The sequence below is a fragment of the Gavia stellata genome, chromosome 20 (assembly GCF_030936135.1).
Source record: "Gavia stellata isolate bGavSte3 chromosome 20, bGavSte3.hap2, whole genome shotgun sequence".
Taxonomy (NCBI): Eukaryota; Metazoa; Chordata; class Aves; order Gaviiformes; family Gaviidae; genus Gavia; species Gavia stellata.
Window position 1 is genome coordinate 1,075,936 of NC_082613.1, and position 16,139 is coordinate 1,092,074.

The 16,139-nt window shown below is 58.9% G+C and overlaps 1 protein-coding gene across 1 annotated transcript in view; it reads left to right on the top strand.

Moving 5' to 3' along the window:
- Positions 1–8,959, top strand: part of NOL4L (nucleolar protein 4 like) — a 61,697-nt gene extending 52,738 nt beyond the window's left edge. The window contains exons 6-11 of the mRNA XM_059827133.1: positions 3,118–3,389; positions 4,172–4,357; positions 4,437–4,628; positions 4,716–4,838; positions 5,116–5,317; positions 8,468–8,959. Coding sequence (XP_059683116.1) covers positions 3,118–3,389; positions 4,172–4,357; positions 4,437–4,628; positions 4,716–4,838; positions 5,116–5,317; positions 8,468–8,667 — 1,175 coding nt within the window. The 3' untranslated portion in view covers positions 8,668–8,959. The remainder of the gene's footprint in view (positions 1–3,117; positions 3,390–4,171; positions 4,358–4,436; positions 4,629–4,715; positions 4,839–5,115; positions 5,318–8,467) is intronic.
- Positions 8,960–16,139: the final 7,180 nt, after the last annotated feature.

Consider the following 16,139-nt stretch of genomic DNA (forward strand, 5'->3'; position numbering starts at 1 on the left):
GCAGAGCAGGCTGCCCGGGGAGGACTGGGGGTGCTCAAGGCAGCTCGGGGATGCTCAGAGCAGCTTAGGGATGCTCAGGGCAATGCGGGGATGCTCAGAGCAATGCGGGGATGCCCAGGGCAATGCGGGGATGCTCAGGGCAATGCGGGGATGCCCAGGGCAATGCGGGGATGCTCAGGGCAATGCGGGGATGCCCAGGGCAGCTTGGGGATGCCCAGGGCACCTGCACAGTCTTCTCCCAGGTGACTCCTCTCTTGGTCCCCTTTGCCTGGCGGGGGGGTTTTGTGGCATGGAGGGCCCCCAGCCCCAGCCCTGTGCGGGCAGCCGTGCCGGGGGGCTGCCTGCCACCCCAGGAGCCGGCAGGATTGGCCTGCGGGACAGGCACTGATTGGCCCTGTGGCGCGGTGCTGTTGCTGTGGCTGTGCCCGGGCTGACGGCGGGGCCTGCCGTGTGGCTCGTGCCTCTGCGCATGGGAATAATTCTCCTTAATCCTTCCGAGAGGCATCGCTGGATGAGGCTGGAGCCTCCCTCTGGGAGCCCCGTCTTGCCTGGCGCGGAGAGCGGAGCAGGGGGAGGGATGGCCGCCATCCCTCGGGCGGGGAGGCTCTGCACCCCCAGCCACCTGCACGCTGCTGCACAGGACCGCGGCCGAGCCAGCACTGCTCCTGCGCCCGCGCCGAGGGCACAGAGTCCCAGTGGTGGCTCTGGCTGCACACCCCAGCAAGGCGTGCGTGGGGCAGAGGCACAGCAGCCCGGCCAGGGCAGAGAGCCCCGAGGAGCACGTGCTGGCACAGGAGCTGAGCCGGGCAAGCCGGGCTGCCTCTCCCATGAGGTGGAGAGCAAAACCTGCGGGAGCCTGAGCGCCACAGCCCCCCCCGCCCTGGGACAAGGAGGGGTGTGGGAGCAGGAGGTGGCAGTGCCCCCGGCATCCTGCCTCTCCGGGCTGGGCTGCGCCAGCAGCAAATGCCCGGCTGCCATGGTCCGGGCTGCAGCTGCCCGCCGGAGCCCCGCCGCTGCAGCATGGGGACAGGAGACCAGAGCCGGTCCCGGGGGGCAGCTCGGAGGGTGCCCCAGTGTAGTGCTGGCTGCTGAGCTCCCCCGGAGCCCTGCAGAGCCAGCGCTCGGCCCCAGCTGGGAGCAAGGGCTTCTGCCTGGAGCCAGCCCCGTGCCGGGGAGGGTGATGCCTGCCACCGGCCTGGAGCACCCGGCACATAAACACCACCCTGGGGATTAGGTCAGCTCTGGTCATTGCTCAGACGCATAAGTGGATCAGCAGAAGGGAAAGGAGGGGGAGGGAGCTCTGCTGAGCTTGGAACTCGAGTGGGGACCTTTTAATTTAGGGGCTCGTGGGGCCAGGAGCAGCGTTGGCGCAGGCGTGAGGCTGGCAGCGAGGAGCGCTGGCGCCGGTGGCAGGGTGGCTGGGGACACGCGGTGGCACCCCCAGCCGGCCCCCACGGTCGGCTTGGATGCCTGAGTGTCCTCAAGTCTGTTTATTTTAAGGGATACAAAGTCCTGGGCTGCTGCAGGGTCACAGGAACGCTCGCCGAGCCTCTCATTAAAGTTTCCCGCGGGTGCCGGTGGGGGGAGGAGGAGGAGGGTGGGTGGCAGCGGCTGGGCACCATCCAGCCGCCCCGCGCCCGCACACCTTTTGACCTGGTGCCCATGTGCCGGGAGCCGTCGGTGCGGTGTTGGGGTCATCCCGCAGCCCGACCCCATTGTCCTGCGGCGGCGCAGGCCGGGTGCGGGGACCGCCATCTGCTTGTCGCTGCCGGCAGCTTCTTTGTTCGCCGCCCGGCGCACGCTCGCGCAGGAAGCGGCTCCCCACGTGCTTCGCCCTTTCCCTCTCGCGGAGGCACCTAATGAAATAAAGGATTTACTGCAGCGAGGGGGAGGGAAGGGAAAACGGGCTGAGCAGTTTGAAAATGTCGGGCCTGGCCCTGGGGCCGGGCTCTTTGGCCGGTTGCAGGCAGGGCTGGGTGCAGGCAGGGCTGGGTGCAGGCAGGGCTGGGTGCAGGCAGGGCCGGGCTCTCTGCCACGGCCGGGCTGTTCTTCGGAGCAGCACAAGGCAGGAGGTCGACATGGTGGGAGCCATGCACGGGCAGGGGACGGTGCCAAGGACCTGTGGGTGTACGTAACCGAGACCGAGCAGGAGCCGGGCTGTGCTCTGGGTGTGCGTGGCACCGCTGTGGCGGGGCCCCCGGGCCATGGGCTCTGCCCGTTTGGGTGGTGGGGGAAAGGGGTGCCCGTGCAGCTGCCATGGGGCTGGCTCTGGGGCAAGTGGAAACAGGGAAGCAGGAGTGTCCACGTAGGGTGTAGGAGCTCACTTGAGCTTTGAGTAGGACAGGAAGGATGTCCGTGCAGCTCCCACCCCCTCCCCTAGCAGCATGCCGAGGAGCTTTGCCGGGCGGCATGCCCGCTGTCAACAGAGCTCCTAATGCTGCTTCCAGGTGGCACGAACTGAGGGTTTTCCCACCCAAGTGAGCCTGTCCTCGTGTGCTGTCCCCACGCCCCAGCACTCTGCGGAGCAGCATGTCCCCAGGCTGCTGGTGCTGGAGCTCGTCGCCTCCTGCCACACCCAGCCCCAAAGGGGTCCGGGAGGACCGCGCCGGGAGGCTAGGGACCCAGTGGGGAGAGGCAATGCCCCTTTCTCCTCCCTGCAATGCAAACAGAAACGGAAGAGGACCAAATTCCAAAGTTCTTATTCAAGCCCTGGGCAGAGGCGTGGGGACCGTCACCTGCCGGAGGGACAGGTGGCCTGGGCGCAGGGTACGGCAGCGTCCGGTGTGCTTTGAGGGATGAGGGAGCAGGGCCGTGCAATGGCCTTGCAGCCACGGGCACTGGTGTCCGTCCCTCCAGCTGCTGCATCCCAGGGCCCGAAGCATGGCTGTGCCGGCCCGGCTCCTGGCGGCACCCATGGCGACTGACCGGCCAAGTGAGCCCAGAGCAGCCCCATCCAGGCAGGGGCTTCCAAAGCAGTGGCACATCCATGCTGCACGTGCCGGCGGTCCCGCAGGAGGGCTTGGGGGAGGTTGGTGCCGTGGGGGGCAGAGCAGCTTGCCCACCTTGGGGATGCGGTCGCAGGGCACCATGGGGGTGACCGCGCATCCTTCCTTGCAGATGACTCCTCGTCAGAGAGCTGCAGCGGGAATGGCTCCTCCACCCTGAACCCCTCCACCTCCAGCAGCACGCAGGGCGACAGCGCCTTCCCCGAAATGAACGGGAATGGCACCGCGGCCCCCATGGACTTCACCGCCTCCGCCGACGACCAGCCCATCAACCTCTGCGACAAGCTCACGCCTGCCCACGTCACCCCTTCCTACCAGTCGGACAGCTGCAGTGCCGACGGGCTGCGCAGCAGGGTCAAGTACGCGGTGAAGACCACGGCAGAGGTACGGCCCGGGCTGCAGGAGGCTGCTGCTGGGGCTGGGCGAGCCGGGGCGGCCGTGTGTCCCTGGCCAGAGCCGGGCACGGGGCATGGCACCCTGGGAACAACCGCACATGAGGCGCCCGAGGCCAGGCAGGGGTGCGGCTCCTGCCCCAGCAGCAGGAAAGCGCAGGGCGGGCAGCAGGGCTGGGAGCCTTTCCCTTGTAGGGAGGGAAGGACGGACGAGCACTGCACTCGCCCGCTGCCGCTGCGGCAGAGCAGCTGTGCCTGGCCGCGCTCCAGCCTCGGGCCTGCTGCTGCTCAGCAGAAGTCAGCCCAAGCGCCGAGTGAGCAGTTGGCAGAGGGAGGGAGAGAGAGAGGGATGGTTTGGGAGGGCCGGGGGCATCCCCCACACCCTACTTGTCCCAGAGCCGGGGCTCTGCAGTGGGCTCGTCTCACCCCTGACCGGCTGTGCCGCTGCCACCGTGCAAGGAGGAGCCTGTTCCCGCTGGGTCCGGGCAGCGTTTCCCGCAGGGTCAGGCAGAGCCATGGCCCGCACCAGCCAGAGCCACGTTGCCTGCGCTTCGGGCCATCGCAGGCTCCCTGAGGCCACCATGTCCCCCTGCCCCGAGCAGGCAGGAGCTGGCACTCAGGGGAGCCCGGCCGTGGGTTCATCTCCCCGGGTTGCAGGGGCACATCAGGAAAGGGGCCAGAAGCAGCAAGCCAAGGAGAAAGGGCTGCTTCTTGTGACCCTGGGCAGGGGCGGGCAGGCGAGGGCTGCTCACGGTAACCCCCGTCTCCTCTCAGTCCCCTCCGTACAGCTCCGGCAGCTACGACTCCATCAAGACAGAAGTCAGCGGCTGCCCTGAGGACCTGACTGTCGGCAGGGCCCCCACGGCCGACGAAGATGATGATGACCACGATGACCATGAAGACAACGATAAGATAAATGACTCAGAGGGGATGGACCCGGAGAGGCTAAAGGCATTCAATGTAAGGAGGGCTCCGCGAGGAGGGCGAGCCCACCCGCCTCCCGTCTCGGTGTTCCCACCGTCTGTCTTCTCCTTTGCAGATGTTTGTGCGCCTTTTCGTGGACGAGAACCTGGACCGGATGGTTCCCATCTCCAAGCAGCCCAAGGAGAAGATCCAGGCCATCATCGAGTCCTGCAGCCGGCAGTTCCCCGAGTTCCAGGAGCGGGCGCGCAAGCGCATCCGCACCTACCTCAAGTCCTGCCGCCGCATGAAGAAGAACGGGATGGAGATGGTGAGCGGCTGCCCCACCGCCCTGCCACTCGCCACCACTCCCGGGGCGGCAGGTCCCTGAGCGCCTTCTCTGCTTGTGTCTCTGCAGACCAGGCCCACGCCGCCGCACCTGACCTCGGCCATGGCGGAGAACATCCTGGCCGCTGCCTGTGAAAGCGAAACGCGGAAAGCAGCCAAGAGGATGCGGCTGGAGATATACCAGACCTCCCAGGTACGGTGCTCGTGGCTGGAGGTGCATTTGGGGAAAATAAGAGAAGTTTCTGAGGCATTTGGCAAAGCATTTTTAAAAGCCTTTCTAAAAGTCAGAGGGCTGCAGGACAGGGCCCCGTGGTGCGTCCTGAGACTCAGGCCAGCGGGGATGGGGACACTGGTTTGTGCTGGTCACGCTGCAGCCGCGGGAGATCAGGACTCCCCACGCCGTCCCTCCCGCCGGCCGCAGAGGACAGCCAGGCTCCTCACTGGAGTAAGTCTGTGTTTCCCCCATGCAGGACGAACCGATCGCTCTAGACAAGCAGCACTCCAGAGACTCCACAGCCATCACCCACTCCTCCTATTCACTGCCAGCTTCATCTTACTCCCAAGACCCAGTCTACATCAATGGAAGCCTGAACTACAGCTACCGTGGCTACGGGTCCCTGGGGGGCAGCCTGCAGCCGCCTGCCTCCCTCCAGACGGGCAACCACAGTAACGGTAAGCGGCCGCACGCTGCACCGGGGCCGTGGCGGCACGGGGAGCCCACCCAGCCATCGCCTCCGCCCCATGCCCGGGCAGCGCGCTGCGGGCTCCCCGGCATCCTGTGCTGTGCGGCTGAGCTGGTTGCTGGGGGCGAGGCAGGGGCTGCTGCCGCAGCTCACGCCAAGCCCAGTCATTGCTCCCGCTGCCGCGCCGGGCTGCGCCGGAAGCCCCTCTTCTCCTGCAGCTGAGGGAGGCCTCTGCCCGGCTGCTCAGCTTGCCTCATCATCGGGCGGTTGATTGTTGAACTGAACTGGGAAGGACGGTCTAGGTGGAACTGGTGGAGGGAAGGAGTGTCGCTTAAAAAAAAAGAGAATCTGTACCAGCTATTAATTATTAACAGGAGCGGGCGCCTATCGCTGCGCTGATCTCATTGCTGGTATGAGCTGTTCCTTCCCCAGCCTGCGGCTGCCCTCGGGGACGGGGACGGTGTGGCTGGGGGCTCCACGGCAGCACCCGGGGCACAGCCAGGTCCTACCGCAGCTCGGGAGGCAGCGAAGGGCTGGGGGATGTGTGGGAAAAGCGGACGGGAAAACAGGACCGATGCTGCAGGGCGGGAAGGCAGAAGGAGGGTGCAGGCAAGGCTTGAGGCTCCAGCTGAGTTAGGAGCGAGTGAGCAGAGTGGAGTAGCCTCGGGCCGAGCAGGGCACGCGGGGAGGTGCCGTGGTACCTGGTGACTCCCTGGCACTCCGGTGAAAGCTGCGTGGGATGGGGCAAAGGCTCTCCCCTTGGATAGCAGCCGTCTGGCTTTGTTCTCCCGGCAGCGGTGGCAGGAGGGGCGGGAGCCCACGGCAGTCCTCAGCCGGTCCTTTGGCAAACTCTGGGCTGCCTTCGCTCGCCCCGGTGCGCTCTGGGCTCCTGCCCTGCCCCTGCCTGCCCCGACGGGAGTGAGGATTTGGAAGGATGTGATTTCCGGAGCCCTGAGAGATGCCTGTCTGGGATTAACTCTTATCATCCCTTCCTAATGCTTCTTAACCCTGAATAAAGAGCCCGCCCCGGCCTCCAGCTGCTGAGACCTAATCCTTACAGTCACGGCGGAGGCAGCAATGGTTCCTCCCCGGAGAAGCACAGGCACCCCTGGCCCCCCGTGCTGCCCAGCACCCTCCTCTCGCCCAGCCCAGCCACGAGCTCTGGCTCCTTGGCAAGAGGCAACGAACTTGCAGAACCATTTCAGAGCAGCCCCAGTGAGGCTGGGCCCCAGGAGGAGCAGAGGGGCCCTGGGTGTAGCACACAGCAGCAGCACCTTGCTTCTTTCTAATGGAATTTTAAACCTCTGCTTCGCTATTCTTTTTTTTTGCCTTTGCCCAAGCTCTTTGCCTGTCCTTCAGAGGTAAGAGCGTGCTGCCTTAGCACTGGCAAGGAGTGCTGCAAGGAGCTGCGCCTTCTCCTCCCTCCCCAAGCCGAAAGCCTGCAGGGGTTTGCTGCCCAGAAGCGTCTTCTCCCTCCATCCCCCACCTAAGGCGATTCTTGCTCAAACCCACATCCCCACTCCCAGCTCCTTCCCCCTTGGTGAGCCGGGAAACGGGCTCCGTTTACTGCTGCCTTTTCTGTCCAGTGAAATTGCTTTCGCATGAGAGCCTCCTCCTCCTCCTCCTCCTCCTCCTCCTCCTCCCCTTCGCCGCGCTGATTAGCCTGGCGTGGAAGTCCTCTGCTGGTGCCGCTCCTCCCGCAGCATTTGCTGCTCCAGCATTGCTTTCCTCGGTTGCTTTCCTCCCTCCCCTGGGCGATGCGTTCCCCTCCCTGCTGCCGGTCACTGGTGGGACCCACTTGGTCTCGGGGGGCTGCTGAGCTCTCCTGTCCTGGTTGCAAACCGCTGCAGCACCCGGTTCCTGCTCCGTCTTCCTGCGTGTCCCACGGCTGCGTCAGGCCACCCAGCAGGAGCTCAGCCCTCCTGAAGCCTTTCTCCAGCATCGCCAACTGCTCCATCAGCCTGCAACGCTCCAGCCCACAGCCAGGGGATTAATTAGTTCAGTGTCTTCTCTTTCTCCTCACCCCCAGGCTGCAGCCTCGCCTGCCTCCTCTCCCTACCTAGTATCACATCTCCAGTACACATCTTTCCTCTTCTCACCATTTGTAGTTGGGTGTGTGGTTCTTGCACCTTGTTTGGCTTCTCTTAGTCCAACACGAAGCTAAATCCAGTTTTTCCCTTGCCTTTACCTGGCCCTGTCGCTCCTCAAGCTGCATACCAGCTTTCCTGCCAAAGCCTTCCACGCGCAGCCACCCAAACCGGGCTGCACACGCGTGCACGTGGTTGTGCACACGTATCTGCAGCGAGCCAGAGCAGCGGCTGAGAGTGTTCCCTGGGTCTTGGAGAACTCGATAATTTTGTCACTTTTTGCAGGTTTAAGATCTGTAGCGACGCGGGGTGGGGGGGAAGTTGTGAGCTGGGGCAGCTGCGTGTCCGGTTCTGCAGAGGACAGATGCATATACGTTGCCAAAAATCACATGCGCTAGAGATGGAGCAGAGACCGACTTAGGAGAAAAAATTATCCCTGCCCATCAGGCAGATCATAAATTTTGCAGGCCTTCGTTTCACGCACGGAAACGCACAGCCTAGGAAGACCATTTAGCCCCCCTCACATGTTCTACCCAAGGCTGAGCAGTCACCGGGTTGGTGCTCGGGGCGGTGTGCGAGAGCCCGGGCCGGGCAGGTCTCCTCGCCGCACAGCCCAGCCCAGCCCAGCCCTGCGGCGAGGAGGAGACCAGCACTAAACCAGGGAAATGCCCCGTGCGGGATGTTACTCGCCATATGCAGGGGCAAAACCAGATCCTGGCAGGTGATGTTGATGGGGCGGGTACCCTCAGGGGCTGGTTTAGCTCCTGGCAGAGCGCGGCCACAGACCTGCCTTCGCAGAGCGGATGGGGCAGGCTGCAGGATGGGATTTTCATCACGTTGACTCCGAAGTCTCTTTCCTTGTTGTGGCTGTCGTAGAGGCTATGACTTGCCTGCGCTGGCTGCTGCGGCAGCTGCAGCACCGCACTTCGCAGCGACCTTCCTGCCGGTGCAGAGGTCCAGGAGCAGCGGCTCCCGCTGGGGAGCTCGTGGCGGCAGGACGGACACGGGCAAGGCTGCTCGGCCTGAGCTTCCCTCTCGCTTTTCCTTGGCAGGTCCGACCGATCTCAGCATGAAAGGTGGGGCCTCCAGCACGGCCCCCTCCAACAGCACCAGCAGGGGAATGCAGGCTGCCCAGCTCAGCCCCACGGAGATCAGCGCAGTGCGGCAGCTGATCGCCGGCTACCGAGAGTCGGCGGCGTTTCTGCTCCGATCTGCAGACGAACTGGAAAACCTCATTTTACAGCAGAACTGACTCCCTGTGTCTGCATCGCTCCTCTGTCGAGAAGACAATTTATACCTGCTAGAAAGAGGCTCCCAGCGGTGTCCTGCTCAGGACCACCATCATCCTCCCGTGAAGCGGCGGGTACATGTAGTTTTAGAAGGTGGAATCCAAAAGACCTGTTTTCTTTTACACTCCAAGCACCTGGGACTTCAGGCACAAGGACACGTTTTTGAACCGTACCAACACCCGTGCGTCCAGCCGACCAGAAGCCAGACCTGCGGCTTGGAAGGATGTGGGACTTTCAAGGGCAGAAGGGAGCCTGGGGAGGTTTGGGGCTGCAGATGTATTTAGAATAACCTTTGTGGACCCAAATGTTAGATTCCCGTCCCCGGATAATTTCCAAGTCTTAGGTGAGCTGAATCACATATTTATTGAGAAATGGACCCTCCTCTCCCCTTAGTAATTTATTTTTCTGAAAATGGATTCTTTTGAGTTTGTACAGATTGCCAGTTTTTTTGTCTGTCTGATCAGAAGGAATTTATTCCTGTGAAATAACACATTCCATATCACTACACTACTAATTTCTAGGCAGCTCTGCCTGTTTCTCTGGGGAGCCCTTGTCCCACAGGGAGCAAGTTTGCCATCCAGCCCCAGACTTCGAGGCTGCTCAGCCTCCCATAAGCGTAGGTGGCAGCTGACAACGGCGCAAGCAAGTGTCCTGCTTAGACCTTCGTTCTAAGCGGTCCCGTAGCAGCAGTGGGGTCTAAATCTCCTGCAGAGACTCGACAAGCTCAGCAGACCTCCGGCTAGAAGGACGTCTCGCACTCATTTAAGTCATTGCAGATAAGAGAAGGAAGGAAGGAAATACCTGAGAAACACTGTCTTGCGGTCACCATCCGTACTCTACCTCACACTCCATTGTGGGCTTCTTCCAGGACTGGCCGAGCTGGTCCTGGGGGACGGTGAGTGTCGCAGACGCGTGGATCGCGCCGAGGAGGCTGGAACCAACCCGGCAGATCCAGCGGATCCGCCGGGGTCCTGCTGCTGGGCGGCAGCTCGCCCCCACCCCGCGGCGCCCGGCTGTTCGCCCCAGTCCGTGTGAAACCAACCCTGGGGTAGCAGCGGGAGAACAGACCGTTTAGGAACCGCACGGGTGTAATAAAGGCTAATGGTGGTCTCTGCCTGAAAAGCGAGCTCGGTGCGGCGAGCCACTCGCTCCTCTGCAGAAGACAGAGACGGGCAACGCTCAGCAGCAGAACTGACAAAGCCCTCTCCGGGGCCCAGGATCCTGCCCCCTCCCCGCTCACAGTCCTGGAACAAGCCCACAATTCCCAAAGTGTGGAAAAACCGTAGTCCGATGACCATTCTGCCCCATTACCGTCCCCGTTCCCCCCCCCCCAATAATGCACTTCGTTTTGCTCAGTGCAATACCTACTACCAGTGCTGCTAAACCCAGGGACTTTGCTCAGGCACGGAGGTGCTGAGCCGAGCCAAGCAATGCAACGTGCTCTGGAGCCACGTAGAGCAGCGGAGACCGGCTGCCGGGGGTCCCAGCTCCTCCTCGCGCCCCCGCGCCGGCGCAGCTCCCCCCGCCCGGGCAGGAGTCCTCGCCACAAGATGCGAAGTCACTAAGTGTAAACCCCTGTATGCTGGTTGTAAGGGTAGACACTGTCCCTCTTTGGAGCCAGCTTTTTTCCCTTGTTTTTGGCCACTCTGAGCCCGCGGACAGGGGCTGCTGCTCCGTGGGGGGCTGACGCCACTGGTGCAGGCTCGAGCTCGGTGGCATCGGCTGGTCCCAGCCAGGAGCGGACCCGGGCAGTTTACTCGATAGCCATGATAGCCGATTGTGCTCCCCACACACTGGAAGAGAAGCAAAACCTCTGCCCTGCTCTTAGTCTCAGTTCAGAAAAAGCCACCGGCTCCTGCGTTCAGGCGTGCCTGGCCCGGCAGCAGAAGGGATTAACCGTTGCATTGACTCTGTGCCCCAAACCGTGAACTTCCCGTAGCATTTGGAGAAAAGGGACCTAACTCCTGGCCGTTGGGCGCAGTCAGGGTGTCCGTGCAGAGATGAGGCGGTGGCTTGTTAGACCTGAGCCGATGCTGGGACCGGGAGCATCGCGGCCGCCCCGAGGCGCGCCTGGGCTGAGCGCCCCGTCCCCCCGTCCCCCCGCCCGCAGCAGGCAGGAGAGCGGGGCTGGGGCCAGCCCGGGACGCCGGCCCCCCCCGAGCCGGGGTTCAGCCTCACGCTTTCCCCAGCACTTCACAAGCCTGCTTGGTTTGTCCACTGCATCCTCCCATACTTGGAATTTATGTAAATATTTATTTTTGTGTGAATACCATGAAGTAACAAACCTTTGACAAAATATGTAACCGCAGCCATTTGTGAAAGTCTTAACGTTAAGGAAGGAGAGGCAGAGACAATCGCTGTCCCGGAATGCTCTCTCTCTGCGATATCCCACCCGCGTCGGTGCCTCCCTCCCCGTCAGAGGCCATCGAGAACATTTAGCCATAAGTTTGCCATCCAGTTTACTGAAAAAGAGGTTACCCAGGGGCTTACGGACAGATCACCATCAGCTACAGGTTGTTTAAAGTTTTATTTATACAAGTTTTAGCTGTTGTTACCAGATCACCTTTGAACTTGTCTTAGCATGTATTGAAGTTGAGTAGCTCTTACACTTTGTTAAACTGCTGTAGAAGACAGATGAGGCTCATGGTTGCAGAGGAAGGTATCCAACAGTTACCCTGGCCTGACAACTGACGTTCATAACTTGCAGCTGAATGGTACAGACTCAGATTTCCAAAGCCCCCGTGACAGCCACATCTGTGACAAGTTATGAAACAAATGGGATTGACTACGAATTTCTGTCAGGGATCTTTTTCTTTTCTTTTTTTCTTGGTTTTTTTTTTGGTGAGCCGCAGCTTTGTAGTTTCTTTGGAGCGAGCTCCACAGACATCTCAGCGCTCTTCAGCTGGTCCATGCTCAGTTGCGGCTCTTCTGTGCTCCGGGACTGTTTCACAGCCACACTCCTGCGCTCTCACTAGGCAGGACGGGGTCAGGAATCGCTAGTCCGGGTTCTCAACGAGAAGGAACGAGCAGGAGCAGAATACACCGGCTCTCCAGATATTCTGAGAGGTGGAAGGAGACTGCTGGGTTAGCAAATGGTCTGGATGTTCTTGGTTTTGTTTAAGAAAAGCTAATCACTGGTCGAGAAAATAGATTTTTTTTTTTCCTTTTCTTTTCTTTTCTTTTAAACACAACCATCCTGCCCTGGATGTACGGTTCCCATGATGGTGTTTCTACATGGGAGAGCGTTCCCGGGATTGTGAGCAGACGTAACTTGTACCTCCCCGATCCAAAGGGCCACTTCCCTCCCACGAGTGGCCGCCGGATTTAGTACCAGTTCATGAAAAAAAATGCTGCTTTGAACTCAGAGGGTTAATATACTTTTGATTTGTAATTTTTTGTAAAACTTTTTACAAGGTAGCATAGTATTTCACCAGAATACCAACTACAATCCGTCCATGGTCTGATTTTTATATAATTTAGTGGTGCTTTAGAAACTTTTGTTTGGTTGTTTCGGAGCTGTACAGCTCAGTTCTTCGCCTGTATCTACCTAAGACCAATGTGAACCTTTGTATTTTTGCTCCTAATTTTGGACTCAGTGAAAGTGTACTGTTTACATGTACAGAACTCCCGGCCCCTGTGTGTTCTGCAAGACCTGCTGTTGAAGAGGAAGATGCACCTCACCCAGTTCGTCTGCTTAAGCAAGCCACAGCTTCACTCACCCACTGACACACGCACCTACCCTAAGGAAGACCCCACAAAATTGAAACGCCCTTTACGCGATTTTGGGTTTTGCACAAGCTGTTGTATTTTTTTTCCAGTAGTTGATTTACGGATTGGCTGCAGTTCAAACCGAGAGCTGAGACGATGCTGATGCTCCCTTAAGCGAAGCACCAGAACTCAAACAGGCCGAGTCGCGCGGTGCTGCTGTTCCACCATCCTCCTCCCGCCGAGGCAGGAGGGCGAAAGGCGCCGAGCTCGGGGTAGGGTTCAAACAACGCAGAAGAGCATCGAGCCGAGGGGGCTTGCGAGGAAGCGGGGGGGAAACACTCATCAGCACGATCAGAAACATTCTTTACCTGGTGGAATCGCCCGAGCTGGCCACTGATTTCAGATGGAGAGGGTGGGAGCGCGTTCCCTCGGGAGGCGGGGGGCTCCGAGACGAAGCAGAAGAGGATAGCGCTTTGGAAAGTTGGTGCTTTCCTGAGGGCTTGGATAGAAAGCATATGGCACTTAATCCAGCTTTTAAGGTGACACTTTATTGCTTAATCGATTCATTTTGAAATGGTATTTTTGCAGATAGGCACCTATGCAACTTAATGTGGCTCTTAAGCAGATGAGCACTTCCTCCTCAACGAGCTTGATAAGAGTTATTTGTGTTATATACTGTGGATTTTTCCAGTAAATGTGGCTTAATATTTTAATTCTTAGAATGTGTGTCTATTATATATGTGATGCAACTTAATTCTGTTCTGTTTGTGGAATGATTAGCACAGGCCAACTCCCTGTTCCCCTCACTTAACAAAGACCAATGAGCTGTTAATCAAGCTGTTATCTCCATGGTATTACTTGCTAAATGCACTGATTTCATAAGTATGTGGAATCCTTTTTTTTTTTCTTTTGAATCTGTATATCATATATAAGACTGAATCTGCTTAATAAACACTGTATAACAAAAAGGGCTTTCTCCTCCACTGTCGAGCGCCGCTGGGTGCTGCCGGCACCCGGCGCTCCCCAGCCGCTGCCCCTCGCCCCGTCGCCAGCCCGCATTTGCTCCCCAGCCCCAGCCGATGCGCTGTGCGAGAGGTCGGTGCGATTGGTCACCAAAGCGTGATCTAAATTTAGGTGTTAAAAGAAAAAAAAAACACCTTTCAATAATTTTGACAGAAGCTGTGCTTTCCGTTCCTTAACAGACAGCCGCGGGTACCATAGAGAAGAGCAGTGTTAGCACTCACGAGTGGGGCTAGTCATAAATTTTATGCTTAACTTATATTTTGACAAAATTAATTTTGTGAAGTGTCTGGTTTTTGTGGGGAAAAAAAAAAAGGAGTTTTCATTGACGTTTGTGGAAAGTTCTCCCTCTCCCTCATGGAAAATACTGATTTTTCGTTATCAGCTTTATTCACTGAGTATAATAAATCTTTGCATCCATAAAACGTTTATCTCAAAGCGCTGTGTGGATAAAAGTCTCCTGATTTGCATCAGTGGCTGGCTGACAGTCAGGAGGACGCAGGAAAGACGAGTCAAGTCGCTTTACAGCCTTGGTGGCGACACGGCCTTTCGACTCGCACGCAGTGCCTGCGGTGCCGCGCGGGCAGGACCTTCCCAGGTTCGCTGCCACCGCCGTGAGCGACGGCCGGAGGGACCCACCCGAACGTTTGCGCTTGCGAACGGTCACCCGGGACAGCACATCCCAAATGGACCTTCCGTACTAATTAGTTACCGTGTGCGCGCCCGGAGCTGCCCTGGGGGTTTTGTAGCACGCGCAGGTAAAGCACCTCCCCTGTGTCCCTGACACAGTCGGGTGTAACAACATGAAGCCTCTGGATAAGCTTTGCTCCCAACTTTCAAACGGAGCAAGGGAGACGGCTGCAAGCCATGGGGATCAGCAGCGCTCGGTCACGCTGGTGTGCAAACCAGCTGTCGGTGCCTTCGGGAAGACCTGCCGTTGCGTCCCAGCCCCACGGTCGCAGTGTCTTGGCTGACTTGGAAGGTCCCCTCCGCCCGCAGCCGGCTCCGCCGCAGAGCCAGGACGCTCCAGAGCACCGCAGAGCCGGACCCAGGCAGCAGACAGTCTGTGAGAGAGAAAACCGGTTATTTATCAGAAAATATCACGGAAAAGAAAAAAAAATCCATATTGGCTCTGTGTGAAATTCTGACATTAATGGGGTTTTCCTCGAAACCTCCAAGTTCCCCTATTCCAGAAGTAACTACTGACATCATCATCCACCACACCAATAAAATAGTTCTTCAGTTTTAAAGCTTACCTGGGTAATAACTACTTATTTTTTGCATTCCTTATTTTTACCTTCTTTAGATTATCTGGGTATCTTCAACCACACCTGTGCCTGCAGACAAAGTCTGCCAGAGTCAGGAGAACACCGATGAACTACCAAAAACCACAAAAGCCTTTTTTCTCCCAAAGAGCTGGTGCCAGACCAGCCGCTGCCCTGGCCCCATGTCACCGCGCGCTGCCGGCGCGCAGGAGCCCTCCGAGGCCGGCGGGTTTCTGATGGGTCGGTTCCTGCCGCCGAAGGGCTGCAGCCAGGACCGGTGTTCACAAACAGATAAACCTTCGCTCCCAACGGAGCGATGCAGAGGTCTAAAGCACAAACCTCCTCCCACACTCGGGACCGAGCTTCCCTTGGCACTGAAACGCAGCAACGCTCAGCTTTGCCCCCTTTTCCCTCCCGCCACGGTTTTCGAAGCGAGCAGACCGGAGAACTGGGCTCCACTGCTGCCGCACTCGTGCCCTCCAACCCCCGGCAGGAGGGACGTGGAGGGATGGGGAGAACGGGGCACCATCGCGGTGGTTTTGCAGCACTGCAGAACGTAAGGAAGATGTGTGTCATATCACAGCACGGATCTAAGCGCTCCCACAGCCCCACTGCCCAATTTATGAGATCACCGTCTGCCATGCAGAAGATCCACGCAATGAGACCAGAACTGAGACACGTAACACAATAATTCACATTATTCTTGTAAAAAATGCTTACTGCCTAGAAAAGAGAGAAAGGACACGCCAATAAACTAAGTTTACAGGTAGTTTCAAAAAACAGTGTGATTGGTACTGTGTCGTTATGCTCTTTAGAGAACATTTCCAGATCCAACTATTCAACAATTGAGTAAGATGGCGATGTAAAAGCCGGTAACAGCAGCAACAAGATCTGCCTGGTGACCCTCGGGCCAGCCTCGGTGCCGCTACCCATCGGCATCACCCCAGCAGGGCAGGTATCTCCCCCCGTTGCTGCGGGGGGGCTTCCGCAGCCGCTGCCTTCACCCCCGCAGCGGTCCACAGCCAGGCTGCTGCTTTCGGAGCCCTCAGGGTATCCACTGCCCACGCGGCCCGGGCAGTGCCCGCCGTAGGCGCGCCGTCTACCCGAGGTAACGGAGCCGAGACAGCAACGCAGCCCCCCCTTTTTCATCATCTGAGCAGAGCTCTGAACACTCCCCGTTCAAAAAGAGGAAAGGAAAAGCAGTATTGCCTTAGAGAGCACGGAGGATGATTTCAGAAAAAGAGGATTGAAACCACGAATGCAGGTTTTAGAGTGTTTATTTTTCCGATACCACAAGGGACATACATGAGCAGGCCCCCCCGGAGGGCTCTGCAAACCAGACCGGTTCAATCCGTACACTACAGTGGCCCCAAAGGAGGCAGAGCCAGACCCCCCAGCTCCGCTCCCTATCTTTGGTAAGCAGGTTTCACCCCTCCGCTCTG